We start from the raw sequence: 14,061 nt of genomic DNA, 5'->3' as shown, positions 1-14,061 counted from the left end.
CATGTTTTTGATCTTTAAATGGTGTTTGACAGTTTAAAAAAAACCAAAAAGACAGAACTTTTCCTCTATCTGTGTTCTTCATCAATTAATTTGCATGAGCTCTGATGAGAATCGCCATGTATCTTAAAGACAGTCGTTAATCCTGCGCTTCAAATCAAAATCACATTCAGACTGAAAAATGATAGCAAATGTAAATATGTTTTCAGTAATAATTCCCCCTTTCTTATCAATCCACGGGAATTTTTTTTGTGTGTGCCATCGCCACGTCGCCGTTCATCAAACCGCAGTTGCAGATCAGATAGCAGATGCTAATTGGGGCACATGTTATATCAGTTAGTGGATGTCAGTCGGGTTTCTGTTGCTAATAAAACACATGAAACGAGAGTGCAGGCGATGATATCTGTTTGTTTATCTGACACGTTCTCCCGCTCTGTGCCACAGAGATGTCAGACTACATGGACAAAGTGGATCGTTTGAAGTGTCTGGTGCTCAACATGCCTCCTCCGAACCACGACACACTGCAGTTCATGTGTCGCCATCTCAGACGGTAGGTGCATGTTCCCTGGGAACATCTCATGATGCAGAATATTCCCCCCCATCGGGACACTCCAGGCACACAGGAATGAACCGGATGTCCTTGTGAAGTGAAGTCAAAATTAAAAAATCTCCTCCTCGTAAACTTTCCTTTTTTAAAAAAAGAAAAATGTGACCACAAGAGGGGGTCGTTTCCTCGTCGGTGACTTTTCTGTCGGGGATTCTTTTGGCCTCGGCTCTCGGAGTGTGCCAGCGCTGTACCGGGATCACACTGTTGTTAAGTTTGGGTCCCTGTGAAGATGAAAAGGCTTGGAGGAAGATGAATGGTGTACGATGTTCTGCGAGCCAGTTCCTTTTACAGTACATAAAATGTGTGTTTTTTACCGCCTATGGTTTTTCCTTCCACTACAGGGGTGAGTGTTCGTGTTCTGAGGCCGATGTTTGTGCCAGGGTGTGGTGGGCCCCATGAATTTGTCAACTCTGTGTCTTTCTCTCATTTTCTCTCCCCCCGCTGTCATTCCTCTCCCCCCTCGCTCTGTTTCTCATTTATTATCTCCTCTCCCGATCGCACACCGCCCCCCCCCCCCTCTCTCTTTTGCTCGCTTGCTACCTTTTTGTTGTTTTCTTACTTCCTCTTCTTCTTCGTTCTTCTTCCTTCTCTCCTTTATAATCACCCTTTCCTCTTCCTCCCTTCTTCCTCCTCTTTCTATCTCTTTCTCTCTCTCTCCTTTTTTTTCCCCTTCCTCCTCCCTCTCCTCCATGCCTCGAAGGTCCCATGGGAGCCTTGTGGTTCGTCTGCTGGAAGGCATACCAACACCACCGCCGCCACCACTGGAACCTCTCTCTTTTCTCTCTCTTCGTCCTCTCCCTCTCTCTCTCCCTCTCTCTCTCTCTCTCTCTCTCCCTTTTTTCCTCCTCTCTTTTTAATGTGGAAGTTTTGAGCAATTGCTGGCTGCTTCTGTGGCTTGGTGGGAATGGCATTTTTAGAAGAATGCCTCATGCTGTGGCTTAAATCCATTCCTGAGTCCCCCCCAATCACACACACACTCAGACACACCAACATAGGTGGATACTGGCGGCGGATCGGGACACTTTTATGTGCACAGATCCGGATTTGAAAATGCAGATATACGTGGACGTGAGAGAAGATGTCACTGGTGGATCCACAAACTGAGTTTGAGAAAGATGGAGCTTGTGAAAAATTATAAAGATGTCACACGCTGACCAGAAGCATGAAGTTGTACGAAACAGTTAGCTGTCATGTTAGCCCGAAGATGGATTCGAACAAGACTCGAGTCTGCAGACATGCTGGCAGCTCTGCATGCGGCTGTGCTGACAAGGTGCTAAATGCTAAAGTCAGCATGCTAACATGCTCACCTTGACAATGCTAGCATGTGCAGCAGTGTTCATTCAGCCAAATTGCAAGAATAGATGTTGGCTATGTACATTTATGGAAACCACAGATATTTTTAAAAACTTAACATTTCTTTAGAAAAATTTTTCATTTGATGTGTAGTCTGGTAAGGTTTAGGCTCCCGAACCACTTGGTTAGAGTTGGGAAAAGTTCATGTTTTCAATGAAAAAAACCTGTTTTTTATTTTCGCAAGCACAGCAGGAGATGTCCCACGGTCTCCTTTAAAACACCTGGTTTTGAGGCACAGACGCGACTGGAAGTTGTCCTGAGGTCTCCTGACAATCATCCAAATTGGTTTCACACTTACAAATGTTGAAATCCTTCTTGTCTGTGACTCCAGCACTGTCCCCTCTACCTCTGAATATGAAAGTCAGATCATAAAACATGTAATGTTAATGTGATATGATATGTTTTGTAAATATTGGAATATGGCAGTTAGCCTGTGACACGTACAAATGAGAACACAGCAGTGTTGGCAGGAACACTTGATCCTGGCGGCTGGGCTGGACGTTCATGTACTGACTGTATTAGACATAGACGGAGCTTCCATGTCTGAAAAGTTGAAGTGTCTTAAACTTGCATTCTTTTAATGGCCAGCAGGGGGTGACTCCACTGGTTGTAAAAAGTAGTCTGATTGTATGTAAGCTTATGAGGAAGTGACCCCACTTTTCACTTGAGTTAATCCCTCCGTAAACAGTTTCCTAATGAGTCTCAATCGCTAGTTTAAAGTCTTCTTTAACACAGCGTGATGTTCATTGTGTAAGTTATTAAAATAGACAATAAAGCAGAGCATGCTTTAGGGCGTGGCTACCTTGGGATTGTCCGTACCAGGGTTCTCAGTCAAATCAATCAGGATATTCCCCCACTGCTCCACCCTTTATTCAGATATGGTCACTTAAAATTGCTTAAAAAATGGTAGTCCACACACCATTATGTGACGACATGGTGGGTTTACACTTGGTGACAAATTTTAGTTTGTTTGCATGCTAACATTTGCTAATTAGCATGGAACACAAAGGACAGCAAAGGCTTAAGGGAACGTCTTCAATTTTTCAGGTCATAAACCAAAGTGATGGACCGATTAAAAAGTGATTACAGCTCAAGCTGTAAAGATCAAGTTATTGCGGCTCATCCTCGTAGGGGACATGAATGTGTGTACCGGATTTCATGGCAATCCGTCCTGATGGTGAAGAGACATTTCATGCAAAACCACAAATGTCAACCTTGTGGTGGCGCTTGAGTCATCAGACCAATAATGTCTGTGCACAGTTTCATTTGCAAGCCATCGAGCCAGCAAGCCAAGACAGTTGCTGACATATTTCAATTTAGGCCAAACTGGAGGACTGACCGACATTATCATCCTGTTGGCGTGACTGAGAATTTAAAATCCTCAAACTGCAACAATACACAATCCTAGTCTGTATCTTTTTAATTATCGTTGATACTCTAGATGACTTCAATCCTATTTCCTTTTCGTCTGTTTTGTCTTTCTGCAGAGTTTTGGAGCGCTCAGACTACAACCGAATGACCACCCAGAACATCGGCATCGTGTTCGGGCCGACCCTGATGCGCCCGGAGCGGGACAATGGCAACATGGCGGTGAATATGGTCTACCAGAACCAGGCGGTGGAGCTCATCCTCAGCGAGTTTGACCACATCTTTGGAACGAGAGGCCCCTCTTGATCTTTACGGACAGACGAGGGGGGGGGGCTGTTTCAAAAAGCTCCTCCAGATCAGACGAAAGCACAAGTAGTGTGGCGTCAACTCATGTGGTGTAAAAATGGATTTCACATCAAAATATAATTACGGGGTAAAAAAGAACTGGGACAGAGAGCTGCTAATCATGACATCTGCCCTCCGTATAAAAGCCATGATAAAACAATAATAGTAAAACAAACCAATTTTAGCTGCGATACTTGTGTCTGTGAGTGCAGATGTGGAGCCGAGCCCGGGGAACGGAGGCCTCCGTGTCACTTCTCCTTGATGTTTCAGACTTGACCAGGATGAATAAAAAGCCATAAAAGTGATGAAGCTCCTCCAGCCGGTTCAGCTGGCTGAGTTTCAATCAGTTATTTATCAAGGAAGGATGTGTCTTAACGTAGCACTGAAACGAAACTTAGCAGAACCATCTCACTGTGAAAAAAACAAACAAAACACACATGCACCAGCACCTCTTGCAGCAAAGGACGGACAGATCCCACCTGCAGTGCGGATATATACTGTAAAAATATGCAAACGAAGCAGGAAGCGAGCCGGGCATGCACATGTGCCCGCATCTCCACTGAAGATATACAGTGTTTAGAAGAAGAGTTTTTAGATTCATGTCAAGAGTTCAGAGGCTAGCATGGTTTCAGTGATGGGGCTGAATGTGCCAAGAGGGCAGCAAATGTTCCTTTGTACCAAATAGTAGTGTACTTTTTAGTACTTCTTAGTGAGTGGCCCCTCAAAGCTTCCCTTATTGTACAAAATTGGATCTATCTTCTATTTTTATTAGCGCAAACTCCTCAGATTAAGTTAAAAAAAACAAACAAACAAACATGACATTGTAAATATGTGAGATACCGTCTTTGTCAACCAGTAGCACTTTGCAAACAGTATGTAACCTAAAACATGATATATTAGCCAAACTCAAACTGCTTTCGAATTACCATTGTGTTGTCAAGATGTTGCCTGGACCTGATAACTCTCCTGCGTTGAATAAAAAGAAAAAAAAAAAAAGAAGTGATGAAACCGGCTGTGATCTATTTTTTGTGATGTTTGCCCAGGATTTGTCTCGCCCCGGTTTGGTTTGTTTATAGCGAGCGACGGGGGTTTGCGTGAGAGATAGTGGAAGTGTGTGGAGGTATGTGGGCCCTCGGAGACGCGGCAGGGGCGGAGGCATCCCCTGTGATTGGTGCAAAATGCTGCTTTTAATAACAGAACAAAAGAGGAACTGGAAATGCATATGTTTAAAAAATGTGGATTTTCCCCCAAAACCCTCTCACTCTCTCACTCTGCGGCTTTGGTAATTTTATATTGACTGTGGGTTTGGCAAAAGAAAAAAAAGAGCAGAAAAGAGGCACGGGGGGGGGGGAGTGGGAGGCGGGATGGGGGACGGAGGGGAGGGGAGGGGGGCGGTCATAGCTCATAGACTTTGTAAAGTTTTATTAGATGTATTTATTCATTTTTATGTCTGTATTATTTCAAGTCCTGCGAGCATGTATGTGTGTGTGTGTGTGTGTGTGTGTGTGTGTGTGTGTGTGTGTGTGTGTGTGGAGGGTCAAGATGATGTGTGGCTGATTGATCGCCTGAACTTTTGATCGCTGTGCGCATTTCTCAAGGTCGGACTTAGCATTTGATCGGCAACAGAAATATTTTCTGCTCAAATGGACGACCACATTTGTTTACCCCGTTCCGAATGCATGTATGCACATAGTCATCGCAGTTTAAACATTTATCCCAGTTTTTCTCTCTCTCGTCCTCTGACAGCCGTGCGTCCGTCCCGGAGGCTCCTGAGCTTTAGATTAAACGTCCGATAATACAACACCCTGAAAAAAAGTTCATTTTCATTCAAGTTTTTTTTGTCAGTGTATGTTTTGTTCCTAAATTGAAGGGGACTTTTTTTGTTAATTAAAAAAAAAAAACAGTGGCTTATTTCAAACTGCTGCAGACTCGAGCTCTGTGATGTGTTTTATTTCACTTGGTGTGATGGCGCTAATGACTCCCCAAAATAGAATCAGTCCATCAGAGACACAATCAAACACCCCTCCCTCTTAATTAGCTGCGTGTTGGCAGTGAAAGTCAAACACTGTTACTTCATCTTCAAATGCTGACTTTACTTTCTTTCTTTTCTTTTTTTTCTTTCTTTCTTTCCTCTCATAACGCTACCCTGAATAATAATAATAATACATAATAATACATTTAGAACAATGCAAAACTATCAGTTGACCCTCTGTTCAATAATCTGTCGTTACTTCAAATGTAGACAAAAGGCCAGAAATGCCGAAAAAACCTTTGGGAAAGATTTGCTTTCAACAACAGATTTTTGATGCATGAACTGATGAAATCTGCCCGCCCGACATTAGTTCAAAACCCCTCGTGCATCTGTAGGTAGTTATTCTGTTTGTTGCAATGCTAAAAAAAAAAAAAAAAAAAAAAAAAATTTGAGTCTGTGGAAGTATTTATTAAAGATTCATGTAACTAAGAGAATGAGAAGGTTGTGGAAGAGGTTGTGAACTGTTTTCATCTTCATTTTGTGTGTTTTTCATCCAAGTAACTCTCGAAAGCTGGCTTCATTTTCACAGTGGAAATGTAAATGGAAGTGTACTTCATAGTGATTTTGCTTGGCCAGCTCTATGCTAATGAATCTGTATGGTTTATCTCGCAGGAAGTGATGCAACCGTGATGGTAAAAGGCAAACAACTGGCCTTTTTGTTCCTGTATATTGCGGCGTGTTGGCAGTTGTTTAATTCATTTCCACGGGGAGGCAAAGAAAAGAGGGGAATGTTTGCCGTGGAGAATCACTTTTAAACTGGATGGGAATCAGTGTCTTATTCCTCAAAGACAGTTTCTCTATACATCTGTGTCTGTGTTCATTCTTTATACACAGGCCTGCGTTCTCTGTCAGCTGCAGGGAATAGAAACTTAAATATGCTCAGCACTCAGTCTGACAACCTGTTGCTCACGGATGGGACTTGCAAATGATGCTGATGCTGAGTCTGCCGTCTGACTGAGGTGATTTTTTGTACACCACAATAATTAAATGTCATGTTACTCACTGCCGAGCCCAAAACCAGCCAAGCTATCAGAAAAATGTCATAACAATATAGATTGTTGGTGCTACAGTTGACTAACCGCTGCTGATGCGTGGCACCCAGAGGTATCTGACCTACGTCACCCGGCCTGGTTTGTTAATGTTACGGTTAGACGATTGTTTACTCCAACTACCGTTAAACCTAAAGCTTGGTGTATCACATAGCAGCAGAGCTGCTCAGCCCCTGCATGCCCCTACCACACACACAGGTTCACAGGCAGAGAGCAGCCACCTCTGATGAATCATCATGCAAACAGGCAGAGCCGCAAAAAAAGGTGGTGTCACAAAGCAGAATGCAGATCGTGAGTGGTGGGAACTGTATGCTGTGATGGGAAACTGAGTGGCCAGGCCGCAATCATCTTGTGTCTGAAGATGTCTGCGTTTACCCCGAAATTTAAAACAACATTTGATGGTTCAATAGTGAAAGCAGTTCACTCATTTCAAAGCCACAAAAGGGAAATTGTTGTTACACCTAAATGTTGTCCGGCTAATTTTTTCCTAGTCTCATAAGGCCTCCGGCAAGAGGTCATGAATTCAATGACAAGAAAATGCTGATGGCGATTTTTCAGTTAGAGTAATCAACGAAATACAACATTCTTGCGACAAAGTATGTACAATTTTATTACAAATATCCACAAACATGCAAAAAATATATATAGAAAGTTGATACAAAAGTTGCATGGGTGCCAGTAAGAGATTAAAAAAAACACTGCTTGATATAAAAAAAGTGTGCAGACACAGAGCGAAAGTCGACATTTTTTTGGGGGGGCTATTTTTGACCCAGAAATAACAGGTAAGGAACTATGCAAGAGTAGAGTGGCAGTTGGCGTGTCACATATGCATATCTTTGGTGATAAACACATACGCACACACACATTATGACCAAGAAGTGTCTCTGGCGCACGGTATGCATGAATGCTACAAGCTTAGTCACACCTCATGCACCACCGTCTTATCTCGTCCTACCAAGGCTTTGTCGGATTACTCACAGTGTCTGAGTGCATCTGAGGCACTTTTCACGTTGACTACACTGCAGTCAGAAAGAGGAAGTTACAAGCTGGTGTGTGTGTGTGTGTGCCTGTGTCTTGACCCTCTCGCCACACCTCAACAGACAGTCCAAATGTGTGATAAGTTATTGTTTCAGCACGTGTTAAAACAGGCTACAACACGTGTGAATTATTACAAGAAGTAAGTTATATTTTAGCCATAAATGAAACAGAGCAGCTCTACGTGACAAGCAGTGACACAGTGCAGGTTTAGAACGCTCCCCGAAATACCAAAGAAAAACCCCAAAAAACACAGACTGACTTCATCTTTTTCCCCTCTCGAGTGTTAAAAAAGGAACAGTCCGCTGCTTTTTGTGAGAGAAATAAATAACCACCGTCCAGTTCTTCCTCTTTTTACCGCTTCCTCTAAACTCAATAGTCAAGAGCCACTGAGCACCGTAGTTAACCTGAAGAGATGAGCTTGGTTGCACCGTGTGATTTCACAGCATGAATGATAAAAGTTCTGGCAGCGAATACTTTAACATACAGCCCTCGCTGAAACAAAGTAATAGCTGCTTGTGTGTGTGCGTGTGGGTGTTTTCATTTAAAACATTTTTACAGGTTATTGTTCGTTTCTTCAAAAAGGAGGTAAAGATTTGTATCAAACAATACCACAGGATACTGAAAAATGAATGCACTTATGAGGAAGAATAAATATGATAAAAGAATGCCAGGCTGCATCTGTAACATTTGAACTTTGATGGCATTTTAAAGCATCAGTAGACGTCTTTCCATTCCCGCAAATCGATCCTACATGCGCTTTCCTTCACGGCCTGCTTCCTTAACCCACTCACTGGTGTGCATCTGCTTGTGAACAGCCGACATGTTTAAAGCTAAGTCTTCTAAAAGAAACTTTCTCCTGGATGTAAAAATACAAAGGCCTCTGCTTTATGGGTTGTGCAAGAGTCAGCAGCAGCAAGCATATAATAAGTGAGACATCTGGGTATGTGACACGACCTCAGACGAGTCAACCCAAATGTTCTAGCTGTCCTGATAAACAACAAAAAAAAAAACTTTTAAAAAGAAATACAAATAAACACTGCAGGTACGTCAAGTGTATGTTTCGTGATAAAATACTGAACTTTGTATCACCAAATATATTTTCTTCTTATGGCTTCATCCGCTTTAAGGCTGTCTATGCTTTGGCAGTTCTGTGCATTGTTTCATGTCGTAAAATGAGTACAAAAAAAAAAAAAAATCAGTGGAGCTGTTATATTCATGAAAACTGTATAAAAAAGTCTTAATATATATATATATATAGAATATGCATTGTATTAGCTTAAGTTTTTATTCTGGGTAAATCTGTAATATCCAGGCTCAGTTCGCATTTGTCCAAGACACCATTCTGGTCCTCTCCGTCCCAGAATTGTCTCTCTGCATCATCAATGTGGTTTCGCACATCGTAACTGTTTCTCTCATTCTCCCCTGATGGAGATTCTTGGATGGGATCTCCTCCCAGCTCCTCCGCTGCCCCTGACAAACTCAGATGGGCTTCTTCCACATGACCATCGCCTGCCTCTTTGTCCTCCTCCTCCTCCTCTCCCTCCTCCTCCTCTTCCTCCTCCTCCTCCTCCTTGAGGACCTCGGCAGCTCCATCCAGACTGGAATCGCTGAGGAAGGAGTGCGGGGTTTGGGTATCCTCCATCGACAGAGGGGTCTCGTCAGCCAGGCGATTGTTGCTGGCCCCCGGGGTGAGAGGCATCTCCTCATGGTCTTGGTCTGGATCCTGGTCTTTACTGCAGTAAGCGTAGCGGTGGTTCATATGCTGTGAGTACGAGCCGGAGTGAGAGAAGCGCTTGCCACACTTGTCACATTGGTAGGGTTTCTCTCCAGAGTGCAGCCGGCTGTGTTCAATCAGATGGTGCTTATGCTTGAAGGCCTTGTTGCAGATCTTGCACTCATGAGGACGCTTGCCTGTAATGAACAGAGAGAAGTATTTATCAATGTACTATAAAAAAGCTTATCTCTTTTTTTTTTTGTTGCAAAATGTGCAAAAGCTACAGACCTGTGTGCTCGTATTTGTGTCTCAACAGAGAGCTGCTCTTCTGAAAGGTTTTTTCACAAATGTCACAAGCGTAAAGCCCCTCGTCTGTCTTCTTCAATCTCTTCCTCCCTGGCCCTCCATCTCCATCTAGTCCTTCATCCAGGAGAGAGAGGTAGTCCAGAGCTCCACGGCTTAACACCTCACCCTACGGAGATGAACATGAACATTTGTAGCGATGCATTACAATGTAAATTTTTTTTTTTTGCTGATGTGTAATTTTGAGGATGTTCTTTTGTTATACAAATAGTTATCTAAAACTGAAAGAGAAGCTTTACTCACCATGAGAGCTTGTCTCTCCTGGTGGATCTTTTTCAGCGTCGCCTCTGCTTCGGCCTCCATCATGTAAGCCATAGGAGAGAGAAACCCAGGGCTGGTAGCTGGTTGACCAAATGGGATCGGTGGGATGCCATCGTGCCCTGACAGCCCTAAAGGAGACTGGTTGAAGATAGGAAATCCGTTGTATAAAGCACCTGGGAACACAGGTGCTCCGGCTCCGCCGTAGACTGGGTGGTGTTGAAGGGGTAGATGCGAAGTTGGACTCGGCCTCTTGAGCTGCTGGCTCCCGAGCTCTCTCCTCTCTCCTCGGGCTGAGTTTCCATTTACAGTTTTATTTCTCTCCTCTTGGTCTGAGAGCTGCTTCGGCAGTGAGAGGTCCAGAGGTTCACTCTGTGACCAGGGGCTTCCGGTCTGCTTCTGAGGGGAGGGAAGGTCAGGGGGACAGCTGGTGAGGTCGAGGACTGGAGAACCGAATCCTGAAGAGGAAACTCTCCTTCTGGCTCGAGGTGTTGACAGCTCTGGGGAACGGTTGATTGGTTGGCTTGGACTTCCTTTTTCCTGGCGGGACCAAAAAGCTCGTGAGGGCAAAGCGTCATGGTGGGGTGGCGGGGGAGAGTGCATTGCCACCAAAAGCTGCTGCGGGATGGCATGCCAGCTGGGCTTCTGTAGCGGTGACTTGCTTTCAGAGAGGCCGTTGGTTACTTCACTCGGTTTGCTGTTCTCTGGTTGCAGAGCAGGCCTGGGGAAGAATAAAGGGGACAGGGGGTGGTCTTTGCTGCGAAGACTCTCAGGCACCTCCACCACCTCTCTGTTCATCTTACAGAGGTAGCGCTCATGCTGCAGGAGCACCGCCACATTCGGGAAAAGCTGGAAGCACAAGCGACACGTCACCCCAAGCACACCTCTCTCCCCTTCGCCTGACCCGGCGGCATCTCTCCTCCTGTCAGGCGACACCTTCCTGTCAGACCCTCCTCCGTTGTACATCACCCTTCTATCCTCCATTGCAGCTCTTCCTCCTCCTTCTCTGTCCATCTCCTCGTCTTTCTTCACCTCCCTGTGAAGCATCTCCTGCAGCATCTGCTCAAACTTGGTCCCAGAGTGCAGGTAAGGCAGCAGAGTAGTCCCTTTGAGTATGCTGTCCCTCAGAGAGAGCTCTGCTGATGGGTCCCAAAGCCGAGGCAGATCTGAAGCTCTGGGGAAGCGCGTGGGGTTGTGGCTGGGGTCCTGCAGTGAAAGCTGGTGAGGATCCTCTGGTGCTCGACCGAGAGGTCTGGTATTATCTTGGGCCTGTGAAGCCATCGGAGAGCCTTTGTCATTATTGTTTCTTCCCCCGCCTGCAGAGGGAGATGTTGGAAATGAGTGGTGGTAGGAGCTTTGGTTATGTCCATTAAATGCACCACTGGCTCCGCTCGCTCCACTTCCTCCACCATTCAGGCACTTTTTGCTGCTAAGGTGTGAGCTGTAGGAACCAGAGTGAGAGAAACGCTTCTTGCAGTTGGAGCACTCATACGGTTTCTCACCTTAAAGACAACACACAGACAAAAATAGGTTTAAAATGCCTTCAATTCAGGTTCGATCCTTCCACATTATTCATAATTCTCTTCTACTGTCTACAAGAATTATTGTAACTTGTTTCCTGTCAACACATCAAATTGGGTATAATTTCATGCCACATGATAAGTGAGGGTTATGGATACAGTGGAAACAATTGCAAATTGATGGGTGAGCACGACTGTTTTGATGTTATTTTGTCTCACCGCTGTGGATGCGGAGATGCTCTTTGAGGTGGTGTTTATACTTGAAAGCTTTCCCACACTGCAGACATTTGAACTTCCTGGTCTCCATGGCTTGATCCAAAGTGATGGCACTCTAGGACCATGAGACATTGTTAGTTGTTTTTATAACGCAATACATCATATTGTATACACACATTATCATCACAGTTAGAAAAAAATAGCGTTGCAGTTGTAAAAGTTTGCTGCCGTCTGTTTGTGTCTCACCTTGTCCTGCATCTGGTTGTGAAGTGCCAGGTGTCGCTCCATCTGTGCTCGAAGAGTGGCAGTGTATCCACAGAGTGGACAGACCATGTGGCCCCCCTCCCTCTCCTGACAGTACTTAATGTGTTCCCTTAAAGTAGCTCCTCGCTGATACATCCTGTGGCAGAAAGGACAGGCCTGCTGGGTCCTTCCTGCATCTGGAGTCCAGAGAGAGGATACATTTTAAACAGACCGTGGAAACGTTCATTAAATCCATCCATCCATCCAGATTTGTTCAAAATCACTTTACCGTTACCAGCTGCAGCTTTAGAGTGATGCTTACACAGAAATGCATCAATGATTTTCATCCAATGATATAATATATATCATTTTGACATGTGCCATTCTGCATAATGAGTCATTGTGCTTTTGGCATATTTTTATTCTCAGACTTTTGTACTTCAGTAACATTTTTAATGCAGGATTTGTACTTGTAAAAGTATTTCTACACTGTTGCATCACTAATTTTATTTAAGTAAATGATCTGAATACTTCTTTCACCACTGACAGAATAAGGACGTGTATTTTCATTTCCTCTGACTCATAGATCAGAGAAGAATTTGAGCATAACTGAGGAATAAAACGTTCCTGAAAATATAAAAATATGACCATGTGGTTTAAACACTGTATTTGCACTGAATTAGTGATTTTGTTGTGATCCAATGTATTTATTATATGGTTTAAACTTATACTCTTATGTATTTGTATAGTGACTATTGAACTATGAGTCAACCATTTATATAAACCCGATATAGTCTAAATAAAACGTTGAAAAGGCCAAATATTTAACTTGTTGGAAAGGATCGTACTGTTGCATGCATGAATTGCTACGATCTGTTAATGTGTTGCTTTTGTCGAACCCTCTGTTGAACTATTAGTGGTCGATAAGCTGATAGATGTTTTCCTTTCCGTTTTCTCAGAATGACATAGCAAAGAACAGTCTGATATATATCACTGGTATTTGCTGTCCGCCAACAAGCAGCGGTTCATGAGAACTGATAAGACATTTGAAGAGCAGTCACTTTAGGGTTGTCTTTAATTTCATAACATTGCAGTTGGTTCCCTCGTTAGCGTACCTGCTCCGTCAGGTGAGCGGTGCTGAGCTCCTGGTGACCAGATGGCAGGTGGCAGCTCATCGTGCCCGCTGCTTGGGTGGTACACTGCTGCTTTGCCATTGTGGTTCAGATGGTCCAAGAGACTTGCTGAGGTAGAGGCCTTCCTCAAGTGGGCCAGAAATTCATAATGGGCCAGGTCCTCAAAGGCATTCTGGGAGTCTGAGTTCTTATCTGGGAATAGAAAAAAAAACACGAGGAACTGAAATATCCATCTATGTCAGCTGAAGAAATATGATTGTTGTTGAGCTGTGTCTGGCATTTTTGTAAAATGTTCTACATGATTCTGACTCATGCACACACACAAAATATAATTGCTACACGTTTTTTCCTCTGGGCTAGTGGGCTACATGCCTAACTGAAATAAAATTGTGGCCATGAAGCAAAACTGTTACTGCTTTGAAGTGTGTGTCTCTGTCCATGATTTAATTTACTATTACATGAATGATCTTAATGGTAAATATGCTGATTACCTCCTTGATTAATGACCTAGTTCACATGAAGTCAGAACATTTTGTTAAGTACAGTACAGTACAGTAAATACAGTCAAAATACGCACAGCATTAGACTTCCTCGAATAGCTTGTTTTTCTGATCAGCAATCCAAAGATATTAGATTAGATTAGATTAGATTCAACTTGTCTGTTGACTCAATGATTAACTGACTAATAATTATGCATTTGTGTGTGTACGTAAACCTTGTGAAAGTACCGGAGGGATGTGTTTGTTTTTTTTTGAGCTGATCCTTTTTTGTGACATTGTTTTAAAGTCACGTTGCAAAAAAAGAATCTGAACATTTGCTCTCACT

General features: G+C 43.6%; 2 protein-coding genes across 12 annotated transcripts in view; one reads left to right on the top strand and one right to left on the bottom strand.

The window, feature by feature from the left end:
- Positions 1-4,674, top strand: part of arhgap9 (Rho GTPase activating protein 9) — a 54,880-nt gene extending 50,206 nt beyond the window's left edge. For all 10 annotated transcript variants that reach the window (XM_030419672.1, XM_030419676.1, XM_030419677.1 and 7 more), the window contains 2 exons: positions 442-547; positions 3,445-4,674. In XM_030419672.1, coding sequence (XP_030275532.1) covers positions 442-547; positions 3,445-3,631 — 293 coding nt within the window. In that variant the 3' untranslated portion in view covers positions 3,632-4,674. The remainder of the gene's footprint in view (positions 1-441; positions 548-3,444) is intronic.
- Positions 4,675-7,337: 2,663 nt separating this feature from the next.
- LOC115583161 (zinc finger E-box-binding homeobox 1) overlaps positions 7,338-14,061 on the bottom strand; it is a 34,269-nt gene continuing 27,545 nt past the window's right edge. For both annotated transcript variants that reach the window (XM_030419666.1, XM_030419667.1), the window contains 6 exons: positions 13,219-13,428; positions 12,107-12,300; positions 11,864-11,975; positions 10,110-11,626; positions 9,792-9,975; positions 7,338-9,700 (listed from right to left, as the gene is read on the bottom strand). In XM_030419666.1, coding sequence (XP_030275526.1) covers positions 9,066-9,700; positions 9,792-9,975; positions 10,110-11,626; positions 11,864-11,975; positions 12,107-12,300; positions 13,219-13,428 — 2,852 coding nt within the window. In that variant the 3' untranslated portion in view covers positions 7,338-9,065. The remainder of the gene's footprint in view (positions 9,701-9,791; positions 9,976-10,109; positions 11,627-11,863; positions 11,976-12,106; positions 12,301-13,218; positions 13,429-14,061) is intronic.

Source organism: Sparus aurata, chromosome 6 (assembly GCF_900880675.1).
Source record: "Sparus aurata chromosome 6, fSpaAur1.1, whole genome shotgun sequence".
Classification (NCBI taxonomy): domain Eukaryota; kingdom Metazoa; phylum Chordata; class Actinopteri; order Spariformes; family Sparidae; genus Sparus; species Sparus aurata.
Note: the sequence above shows the minus strand (reverse complement) of the source record. Positions and strands in the feature narration are given on the sequence as shown.